This window comes from Scleropages formosus, chromosome 15 (assembly GCF_900964775.1).
Source record: "Scleropages formosus chromosome 15, fSclFor1.1, whole genome shotgun sequence".
Taxonomy (NCBI): domain Eukaryota; kingdom Metazoa; phylum Chordata; class Actinopteri; order Osteoglossiformes; family Osteoglossidae; genus Scleropages; species Scleropages formosus.
Window position 1 is genome coordinate 13,785,811 of NC_041820.1, and position 11,227 is coordinate 13,797,037.

The following is an 11,227-nucleotide window of genomic DNA, read 5'->3' on the forward strand; positions in this document are numbered from 1 at the left end:
TTATTACTGTATTATATTAAAGATTTTTAGTGTATCTGGAGGTGTTTCTTTAATGTTTTTTTTATACATAGAAAGGTACAAGATATACTATATACTAAGACAAACATTTGAATAACTGACAGACACAAACCTTACCTAACTGTTCCAATTTACGTACAAATCTGACTTAAAGACAGACTTAGGAATGGAACTCGATCGTAATCCGGGGACTGCTTGTAGTTTCAATGGTAAACATTCTATGTAATCCTGAGCTCCAAAACTGACACCCATTTACGCTTAAAAAAAAAAAAAAATCAACAGGTCCTATTAAAATTGACATAATTACTTAAAGATCAGTTTACATTTACCTGATGCTTTTCTCCAAAGTCACTTCCAATTATTTATGCATTTATAAAGCTGTGTAATTTTAATGGAGCAATTTAGGGTAAGTACCTTGCTCAAGGGTACTACAGCCAGAGGCAGGGCTCAAACCTGTGGAGCTAAAGGCAGTAGCTCTAACCACTATGCTACCAGCAGTCCAGTTATTATAACACAACAAAAGAAAGCAGTTTCCCTTCATTAAATACTCTATAATACTGTATGGCTGTCTACCTGCCCCCGTTCTATTTTTTTATAGCCACTGCGTACTGCACACTTAAGAAAGCATGGGTTTTTTCCGGGTACCCTTATTTTGAGCTACAGGTGGACTAGCAAATCTAAATTGCCTGCAGTGTGTGAATGTGTATGTGTTACACCGCTCTGCTGCCAACACCAAAATCAACTGTCCTTTGTATGCCTGTTAAATTGTTCTGCTGCTCAAACTGGTGATGACTGTATGGCATTTAGTGCAGTGTACTCAGTACTGTAAGTCTCCATGGATAAAGGTGTCAGTTAAATACTAGTTAATATTCATCATAAGTTGCTCTGGAGAAATGTGCCGGCTAAATGAATAAATATAAATGCAAATTATTTTTGCTGCTGTCAAGGATTAATCCTTGTAATTGCAAAGAAATGCCTCCTACGACAATGTAGGGGTATTAAACGAAACTCCTTGTAAAGTTGAATTCTAGTAACCTGAATGAGTGTAACTTAGAGGATGATTGTATTCAGTACATTTTTCATTTTTAAAGGGAGTCTATATTTACTTAATACAACCTATATTGAGTAAACAGAACACAGAGAGGTAGTGCTTAATGCAAGCTCAAAACACCATTAAAAACTCATGGTTAACACAGATCAGTACTGCACAATTCATTTCTTCTAGACAGCGTACCAGTATCTACACTGGAAAAATACAATTTAGTCTTTGTACGTGGGACAAATGTATGTAGCTAAAGACCTATGTCAGACAATTTTTGTTAATGTGTAGGAAATGTGAGTTTGTAGCCTTGTTTAGAGATTCTAGTCAGGATTCTCAGAGATATGCGCTGGTGAATTCAAGAGCTTGGGGTGTTAGTGAAGTGAGGCTGGAACTGCAATTATCTTGTACTTGTCCTACTTGTGAAAAAACTTCAAGTAGACGACCGCACCCAGGATGCCAATTTCCATTAGGATGATGAGAGACAGTAGCATTTTATTTGTCATCACTCTACACGGGACAGACAAAACACATATAACTTAAAGAAAAGGATGACTAAAAAGTTCTAATTGGTTTCCTGCAAGAAATACTGCAGGGGCTAGTACACACTGAGTGGGAGAACTCACCGGCGAGAAATTGATCGCATGATCCGACGGCTTCTGCTGAGGTCTTCTCCAGTCTGAATGAGCTACATAATACAGAAAGGATGTTTCTCAGTACTGCAGTACTGACCACTCAGTTATGGCCACGACACCTTATCTCATTATACAGTTTGCTTTGTGCAGTGGTTATTCACTATTTATCATTCATTTTGCTTACACCTTTCTTCAAATCAATATAAATGTTAGGCTTGTACTGCACATTTATTCATTTAGCTGACAATCTTCTCCAAAGAGATTTACGATGTCAAGCTGCAATTATTTACCGCTGATATACTAGAGCAACACAGGGTAAGTACCTTGCTCAAGGGTACTACAAGGGGTGTAGGACTTGAACCTGCAGCTTCTTGGTCCAAGGGAACAGATTTAACCACAATCTTACCTGCTGCAACTCTAATTAACTACACCTGCCCAACCACAAGTAAATATGTCAGCTATCCTCCCATTGTTTCCACATGTGTCTCTCACCCGGTCCCGCGTACGGTCCAGCTGCTCTCTCTGTTCTCCTAATTCCTCAACGATGTCGCTGCCAATGTGCTCACTCTCTGCAGCAATATGCTGGCTGCGTTTGATGCTTTGTGTTGCGTGGTGCAGGGACTCCGTCCCCAGGAGAAGTAATACCCTCTGGGACTGTAACTGTGTCTTTACAGATGAACCCAAAAAGACCCAGAAAACAAATAACATTAAACCCACTGTAGTTTTTAGCTCAAAAAAGAAAGATATATTACTCTGCTGACATATAACACTAAGAATATTTTCTATTTTCCTATCTCCCTTTGTGATGCTTGACTAAATAGTACAAGTGGTCCTCAAGTCACAACTTATGTGACTTACAACCACCCAGACTTAAAATGGCCACCCGGTTTCCTTACAATATAAATTTCGAGTCTCGACATTAGTCATAACATCTAACAGCCACTGCTGCATCAGAAGTATGACTGAATGGCACAAGGTACCATATCTGTTACTGTTTAGGTGTCAGTGTGTGGGTGAGACTAGCAGTGATTGAATTTTGTTTACAAAACTTCTGGCTTGTCATTCCTCTCATGTTACATTGTAATTAAAATGGCTGGCAAGTAGAAAACCGAGTGTTCTGTTGGTGCTAAAACAAAGTTAAAGAAAATAGATTTAAAAATGCAAATGTAAATATTAATGCAGCCTAAAAATATAATTGTAACAGCGTATATTATTCTATATCTGTACTATTTTAACCTGAATAATGTGTGACTAGTGAAAAGATGTAAGAACACGTATGATGACGCATTCATGTACATTAACTGCTAATATACCTTTTACAGTTCATATAAGAAGATTTTCATCTCAGAATGAGATTGCTGGAAAGGAACCTCATTGTAAATTGAGGACCACCCATATTACAGTTTGACACTGTAGTTACTCCCAAGTGCGAGTGCTGCGGAAAGCCTTTTCCCAACAGTATCTTTCAATATTCAGTTTCTCTTAGCTAAGTTCTCTGTATGACATTTTGATAGTACTCTGTATATAAGCTGAATGTCGACTGCTGTGAGTCTGCAACTTGGTGTAAAGGGCTCACTCTGTGGGACGTGTAGGCCCCATGCTGGCCTTCCTTGAGCCAGCCCGAGAACCCTGAGCTGAGATCATAACTCTTCATGTCCCTCTGCAGTTTGATTATGTCTCTGCGGTAGCAGCGCAGCTTGGAGGACATTGGGTTCCGGAAGGCAGCAGGGACATCCAGCAGCGCCTCGTCCATCTCTCGTAACTAGGGAATCATTTCAGTGGCAGCGTTGTTACAGTCATACTCATACATACTCTCAACAAAAGAATAGATACAATGAAGTCCATTTTGGATGTCATGTTTGAGTGGGAACATGGGTTTATTGTAAATAGTTGAGAATTGTGGGTAAAGTGTGAACTTGCTGTTCAACCATGGTGGGGACTCATAAGGAATATAAGGGAGTGAGTGTCTGTTGGGTACTGTGAGGAGAGGAGGGCAGAACCTTCAGCAAAAGATAGTACTCGACTCCTGAACATTCTTCGTGTCTATACCTCCTGCTGTGTGCCGATGCTCTAATAAACCTTCATAACGAAAGGTGTCCTTCTTCACCCCATCCGAACCCAGAGCGCTTCAGTATCGCTTAGTTTCTTATTCGAGCTGGTAGCCGCGGCCGTAGCTCCACAAAAGTGAACCACCTACATTTGACAATGAACGCTCTCTGGTGTTAGGAAAATGAAATTACACTATGCCCACAAGTCAAATAGGCAAAGTTCATCGAACCCCCACGTTGGTAAAAAGTGTCTGAAGAGCACTCAAACACAGAATACTGTACTGTAGTGTGGTGTAGTGTGTACACACCATCTCTTCGGCCTCCCTGTATCTGCCACTGAAGTCTTTCATCAACCGCTTCTTCTCCTCTTTGGAGCAACGGAAAAAGACGGACAGAACAAGGAATAAAACTCTGCTGCGACGGATCATTAGTTCATATATATGTACCTGTGTCAGCACAGTGGTAATATTTCAAATGAATGCGATACGACGCGATTTGTCTTGATCAGCTTACCTATACTTTGACTAATCAAATTATGCAGTTTTTTAGTAAAAACACTGTTTTAAAACCAGTACTGTACAGCCGAATTCTGGAACAAAGGCAAAAATAAAATAAAAGAAGGATAGCGCGCGCTGAGAACGGTTAGGGGAACCTACCTCCATAGCAAAGAGGAGCTCGCTGGAGCATCCGCTTCATCTCCTCATGCAGAGACTGAAACATCTCATGCAACTTTTCGAACTCTTCCTGTGGCATTTTTTGTCGCGGTCTCGTTTAAAAACACAGCCCTGCCTGCATATAATCACTTGTGTTACTTTTGCATTTCTCCTTTTGCTGTCATTCCTCCACATACAGTGCAGCGTAACGGATCGTGTTCCCTGAGGCAGCTTTGTGATAAAAATGTTAATAAGTTTCACGAGACAAGGATCCCGACACGCGACAATTGCTGTTGCAGGCAACAAACACTGGTAACATTAATCCTCATCACATCACAGGAAAAGTGAATACTTAAAATGATACCTTTGTCTTGAACGGCTACATTTCTACAAACAATTTTACGTTACATTTTGAAATAATATTATTTGGGCATAATTAAAAATTTCATTCAAACTGGTGGTGCATCATGATTCATGGTCCCTGTAGGTTTGCGTTTCCAGCACCTCGTGATAAGAACCACATGATTGAACTTTAACAGCTAAAGTCGTGTCGTTACCACGCTTGGGTTCTGTGTGTTTCTTTTAATAATAATAATTTTGCCTATTTCTTTGCTTTTATGCGCTGAATCTTATTAATGTAACTCAAGTTTAATAAAACATAATTCTGAAATGCAAACAACTGATTTCTCCATTGTAAGAGGAGCCAGTTCAGTAAAACTAGATTGTGCTCCAAATCGAAAGATGTGGGCGGGAGTGCATTTTCGTGCTTTTACCGTCATAACGATCTGTCATAAAAGAAGCGTCCAATACCGTTTTCGGTGAAAACATTGACCGGGACTTAGTTTGGTTGAAAGGAATGACTCATTTCAACACGAAAACTGTATTCCAGGGGTTTGAACAGAATACACCCTGTATGGTAACTTAATGTGTAATGAAAGGCACGGGAAAACTACAATCCCAGAATTCCATGCGTTGCGGTTCGTCAGGGTGAATGATAACACAGCCACACGTTGTCGTGCTGCAGCGTACAAGTCTGTTCTGTTGAATTCTACGCGATTACCACCAGGAAAAACTCGTCATGTATTTATTAATACTGATCATAGTCTTTTCAGTGGTTGTTCTTCTGTCAGTTTTAATGGCTCCTTACATCAGGTATGTAGAGAACGTTTCTGCCAGGTTGGTACAGTCTCACTTAACAACTGGACACGTACATATTCATTATTGTGTCTAAATGCTGCATTCCTTTTAATGACAATACAGGTCGCTCTGCTAACTTAATAATACATGGCCTTCTTTTAAGTAGCCACTCGTATTCAGTCAGACTCAGTCAGAGTGACATTTTCTCATTGCGATATTATCTTGTATATATGCACAACAGTGGAATTTTTTGAAAAAAGTCTTTTTAAAAACGCATTTTGCGTAAAATTTTGTGTTTAGCATTATGTTCTTATTTACTGTACATGTTCAGAAAAAAAAAAACAAATTCCGAGGTGTTAACTGTTACATGCTGCGCCCACTCATGTGATGTAGCAATGGGGCTATCTGTCCATGGGCGGAGCTACGTGCGACGCACTTGATTGGCTACGCTGGGTTCTACGTCCCATGACCTCATACTAAAATTCTTGTCGCGCGTGCTGTACAAATGTCGTTTCTGTGTCTAAAGCTGTGCGTGTGGTAATGTGATGTCCGTTCCCTTACTGTTTTAGCCTCAGATATTTAAATTAAGGTCTACCGCTGATGGTACCAATGGAAATGCATAATAACTCAGTAATTCATAGAGCTTTGCATCTTTGACAGCAACACGCGCCTCTTGTCCTTTATCCACACAGGTTGGACCAGCAAATCCACCACACACACTTAACTTCTGACTTGTCCCTGCGCAGCATATTCAAGTTCAAATGCTGGCAGCCCCCAGGATCAACATTTGTCTGTCTGTCTAGAATTACCGTATGAACTCTTTAATGTGCATTCATGAGTATTCATCTAGATGTACAAAACAAAGCAGTTTAACTGCGGTTAAATGTGATAAAGACTGAAATGTGTGTGAGTTTACTCATGAGCATCTTTGGGCCTTGGGGTGTAGTTTCAACAAGCTGTGGTGACTTCTGAGCCCAGGTGGGGTTTCTCCCTTGCAGGAAATATGTGGCTGGTGGTGTGTGTTTGTCTCAGGCTCGGCTAAGCGGGAAGATTGTGCTCATTACCGGGGGAAATACGGGGATTGGGAAGGAGACGGCGCGGAATCTCGCAGCACGAGGTAGCGTACACAGACCATAAGGATCCCGTGTAAATAAAGCATAGTGTGCTCTGCCATAGAAAACACTTCTGTGGTCCAGTGAATTCTATGCTTTTAATGAAAGCCAATAAAAGCCATCATACTGTCAGCATACACATAATGAAATGTGAAAAAATCCATAGTCAAAGCTGTTACTTTTACTCTATTAATGTCTTTTTCAAAGTATTCAACATTTGCCATTCATGCAAAAGTAGTAAAAACGAAATCAGTTATAATCCATTCAGTGTGTTTTAAAAAGGATGGAGAACTTAGCCAAAGGTGAGTACTTCTCTCATCTCTTAGGCGCCAGGGTGATCCTTGCATGTCGAAGTGTAGAGAAAGGAGAAGCAGCAGCTGCTGAGATCCGCTCCAAAGTGTCTGGAGCCCAGGTGGAGGTGCGAGAGCTTGATCTGGCTGACACCTGCTCCATACGAGCCTTTGCACAGCAGTTCCTTAAAGGTAATGTCACTTCAGTGAGACAAGACTTCCAACATATCCTCGCTAGTAAATCAAGCTGTGACAAAGTTCTGTTGCTGAGTGCAGGTTTGGGTGGGTGCACCTCATACTGCAGTTCAGCCATGGACTGGAGGATCACATGTCTTCTCCCCTCAAAAACCTGATAGGCATGGAATATCTGCTCACAGCCAGGTCTTAAAGAATTCATTAGTAATTGAGGGAAAATTTGTAAGAATGCTTCTTTCCTGGTTTACTCAGACATTTAGAAGAGGATTATATTGCCATTTTTTACAAGGAGTTTAAATGGAAACATGTTATTCATAATTAAATTCTGAACAGAAAGAAATAAATCAATTCATTTTGAGTTTTATTCCCTTTTTTTCCTTTCTTTAGAGGTGAGCCATCTTCATATTTTGATCAGCAATGCTGGTGTAATGATGTGTCCCTACACAAAGACTGCAGATGGTTTTGAAATGCACTTAGGTGTTAACCATCTAGGTAAGAGAGATTTTCAGAGTTGTGCCACAATGTTCAAATTTTCGAAAGTTTTTTTTTTTTTAATCCTAATGTGAAAATACAGTGTCTGCAGGAGTTGTTTCTGGTATAGTGTCATCATTTTTTTTGCCTGTTGTCTATGTTTTGCAGGCCACTTCCTATTGACATACCTGCTCATTGGTCTACTGAAGCGCAGTGCCCCATCTCGCATTGTTGTTGTGTCCTCCCTGGCGCACAACTTTGGCTGGATCCGTTTCCATGATCTGCACAGCCAAGGCAGCTACAACAGTGGCCTCGCCTACTGCCAAAGCAAGCTGGCCAATGTGCTGTTTGTTCGAGAACTGGCACGCAGACTCGAAGGTAGGCAAGGGGGCGTGGAAGGTGAGGATGGGTGGGGGAGCCATGTCGTATTTCCTTCAGCCCCTGAACCTTACCTAGTAGCTTCAGTGTAGACTGAACTTATAACCAGTCCACAGCTGAATATGAGTGGGATCCTGCAGTTATTGAACTGGACCCTAGGAAACTTGGAAGACAGGATACAAATATCCAAAATGATAGTATTACTATTTTAATATCATTATCTGATATTTATTCTTATTAATACTAATTTTTCTATAACTTTGAGATCATAACTGTTGAATAACAAATGTTCACGCAGCTACTCATGTAATGTAAATGTTAAAAAAATTAATTATGAATGTGATTAGGAGTTGTCAGGTATTTGAATGAACCTTTATGCAGCTACTCGAGTGGTGTACATTGGTTCATGCAGTGGAAAATATCAAACTAACTGGGCTTTGGGCTCACACGACTGCATTTAAGTCTCTCTGCTGATGTAATGCACACATTGTATTTTTTGTGAGATGTACGTCGCTTTGGAGGAAAGCGTCTGCTAAATGAATAAATGTAAACGTAGCTTTTGTCCAAGGCGACTTACAGCGTGATGGTAGATATACTATGTTAAAGTACCTTAATTGTTTACCTCATGCACCCAGAGGAAATCCATGCGAACATGGGGAGACTTTACAAGCTCCACACGGACAGCTGGATTCAAACCCACTGCAGCCCAAGCACTGTGTGATACCAGTGCTACTGTTATGGTTATATTCCATTCTGTAAATAACATATTGCAAAGTTGTATTACGCTCTAAGTCAAAGCAGCATAGAATTATCTTACAGTAACATTATATAACTGACCTGTACTGAAATGACTGCATGTGTGGATTATGTCAGCTATGCCAGTTTGGCTGGAAGAAAGCACTTAATTTTTTCAAAAATACTCAAATTCTTCAATCTCTTTGTTTAATTTTGGGGTTATTTCAATATACAAATTTTATCCAGCTATTGATCCATTCATTTTGAGAAATTGCCTTTAGGTGTACTGTAACAAGAACCCGTCAGATTTCTTTTCCTTTTTGCTAATTTTCTTTCAATCATATCTAAGATAACTTCTCCCTAAGAATCTTTACGAGCATATGCTTGGTGAATACTCAAATACTAAAATTATCTACAGTGGTTAATCTTAGTTGTATCACTTAAAGCATCTTATAACTAATGTGAATGAGTATCTTCTAAGTCAATAGCTCAGGATGAAGTGAAGTACTGTGACCTCACTCCTTGGTGGTTGACCGGAACCCCCTTCAGAGCCACATCTGCTGCTGACTTGCTCCTCCACTTGTTCACAGGATCGGGTGTGACGGTGAACTCTGTGCATCCAGGCACGGTGCGCTCAGAGCTGGTCCGACACTCCACAGTCATGTCCTTGCTCTTCACATTATTCTCATTTCTCCTGAAGACACCAGAGGAGGGGGCACAAACGTCAGTATACTGTGCTGTGGCTGAGGAGCTCCATTCTGTCAGCGGGAAGCATTTCAGGTGGGAGGTGTGGGGTGGTTTGGCAGATACCCTCTTTTGTGACAAATCATACTTGATAATATAATATTTGTAACCTTCTCATAATATCCACTCAAATTCTGTTGTACTAAATCAGAAGTTCAAGTTCAAAAGTGCTGATCCAGACTACTACTCAAATTTGATAAAACAAGGTAGAAGATCAGAGCGAGGGGTCCCACTTCAGGGCTGGAAAGTTTACTGAAATTAATATACTAAATTTAGTCGTGAGTGGGAGGACTTTCCGAGTTTTTTTTTTTTTTTTTAACAGGATATTGAGTTAACAGGTTTGATGAGAAAATGAGCTGACTATCTTTCCAACTGTTCTGCAGCAGTTTCCAGAGATTTAGGACGTTTGTGTCTATTTCATCTCATAAAAGTATTGCCCAGGTTGCCCAAGTGTACTCAAACTTTTGACTGGTTCTGTAATTTTTTTCTTTTTTTTTTGTGCAGTGACTGCACCCCTGCATTTGTTGCACCCCAGGGAAGGAGTGTTAAGACAGCTCGCCAACTGTGGAATGTCAGCTGTGAGCTTCTAGGCATTGAGTGGGACTGATCCACTGTGCCATCTCTACAGCCACCCTGCCCTATGCACCGTTTTTAGAGGCGCTCTCATCTCTTGCAGCTTTCTCCTGTCAGTCACCAAGATACCATTACACTGCTTTTTGTATAATGGTCAATAAGAAGTGTAAAGGGGGGGGATTACATACAAATTATGTTGGCAAATTATTTGTGGAACTACGTACTTCTAAGGCCCTATCTTTCCTTGTTCATTCATGGACCTTTTTAAGCTTTTTTTTTTTTTTTTAAAGCATCTGAGACATTAACAGTTTACATTCAGCATTCATAACGTGTAAACTTGCCTTTAATGTACCTCATGTACTGAGGTACAGTTGTCTTTTACTACATTTGTCTTAATGATTAGAGTGGAACCTGTTAAATGGAAGAAGTGAGTATACTTTCTTGTACATTAAATGGCACCATGTGGTCATACTATGGGTTGTTTTTGATATCTCATAAAGACTTCTAGGAATGTTTAGCCCTATACTTCACAACCTGTACACAGCACACCACAATTAGACATTTTTATGCATTTAAAAAAAAATTTAATTTTTATATGGTCAGTATGTTAAAACGCTCCTTACAAGTATGAATGCCATCCATATATGAAGGTCTAGGATTATACAAACAGTTATTATAGCAGACATTTAGAATCATATAAAAAGTTAATATAAGGCACACTAGGTTGAAAGACAAGTTCCTGCACTGAAACTCCCTTCAGTTTGCTACCCATAGAAAGGGCTTTCTTTCCCTTTGCCCAGACTGAGTGGGTAAAGTGCAGCACTGTCCATAATACAGGATGTGCACTAAAGGAAACAGTAGTGGTTCTACACAGGGTCACAATATTTAGAGGATGGGTGGCTAGCACTGGTACTAGAGGACCACATTCCAGTAGGTCTTAGAGAATATTTAGTGCCTCATTTACTCAAACACAAGGGAGGGTTGAGATATTAGGTATGATAAAGCAAATAATTGCTGAAAACCAGTATACACTGTGATCCTCAAGGATCAGGGGTGACCATCAATGGATTAGAGAAATGTTAAACAGAGCATGATGTCTATTCACAAACAAAAAACTGCTATATCAATTCCACATAAAACAAAGTACTCTGTAGAAACTGAAACTGGCACTGAAATTGTAGCCCTGGAAGTAAAGTGAT

General features: G+C 40.1%; 2 protein-coding genes across 2 annotated transcripts; one reads left to right on the forward strand and one right to left on the reverse strand.

Annotated features, from left to right (window-relative positions):
* Positions 1–1,296: 1,296 nt before the first annotated feature.
* Positions 1,297–4,842, reverse strand: vti1b (vesicle transport through interaction with t-SNAREs 1B). Its single transcript, XM_018727303.1, has 7 exons — positions 4,758–4,842; positions 4,397–4,529; positions 4,049–4,107; positions 3,269–3,454; positions 2,185–2,358; positions 1,684–1,745; positions 1,297–1,567 (listed from the first exon to the last, which is right to left on the reverse strand). Exons 2-7 carry the CDS (start codon positions 4,491–4,493, stop codon positions 1,474–1,476), a joined length of 672 nt encoding a protein of 223 aa, XP_018582819.1. The 5' UTR covers positions 4,494–4,529; positions 4,758–4,842; the 3' UTR covers positions 1,297–1,473.
* Positions 4,843–5,336: 494 nt separating this feature from the next.
* rdh12 (retinol dehydrogenase 12) lies at positions 5,337–10,497 on the forward strand. The gene is made up of 7 exons (XM_018727302.2): positions 5,337–5,545; positions 6,529–6,647; positions 6,969–7,124; positions 7,515–7,619; positions 7,767–7,976; positions 9,302–9,491; positions 9,960–10,497. Exons 1-7 carry the CDS (start codon positions 5,472–5,474, stop codon positions 10,060–10,062), a joined length of 957 nt encoding a protein of 318 aa, XP_018582818.1. The 5' UTR covers positions 5,337–5,471; the 3' UTR covers positions 10,063–10,497.
* The last annotated feature ends 730 nt before the right edge of the window (positions 10,498–11,227 follow it).

Coding starts and splice junctions, on each gene's coding strand:
- vti1b (XM_018727303.1), bottom strand. CDS start 4,493: ATGCCACAGGAAGAGTTCGAAAAGTTGCATGAGATGTTTCAGTCTCTG. Junction 4,108..4,396: donor AGCTCCTCTTTGCTATGGAG/GTAGGTTCCCCT, acceptor GTTGCTCCAAAG/AGGAGAAGAAGCGGTTGATG. Junction 1,568..1,683: donor ATGCGATCAATTTCTCGCCG/GTGAGTTCTCCC, acceptor TGTCCCGTGTAG/AGTGATGACAAATAAAATGC.
- rdh12 (XM_018727302.2), top strand. CDS start 5,472: ATGTATTTATTAATACTGATCATAGTCTTTTCAGTGGTTGTTCTTCTG. Junction 5,546..6,528: donor TTAATGGCTCCTTACATCAG/GTATGTAGAGAA, acceptor TCTCCCTTGCAG/GAAATATGTGGCTGGTGGTG. Junction 7,620..7,766: donor CTTAGGTGTTAACCATCTAG/GTAAGAGAGATT, acceptor TATGTTTTGCAG/GCCACTTCCTATTGACATAC.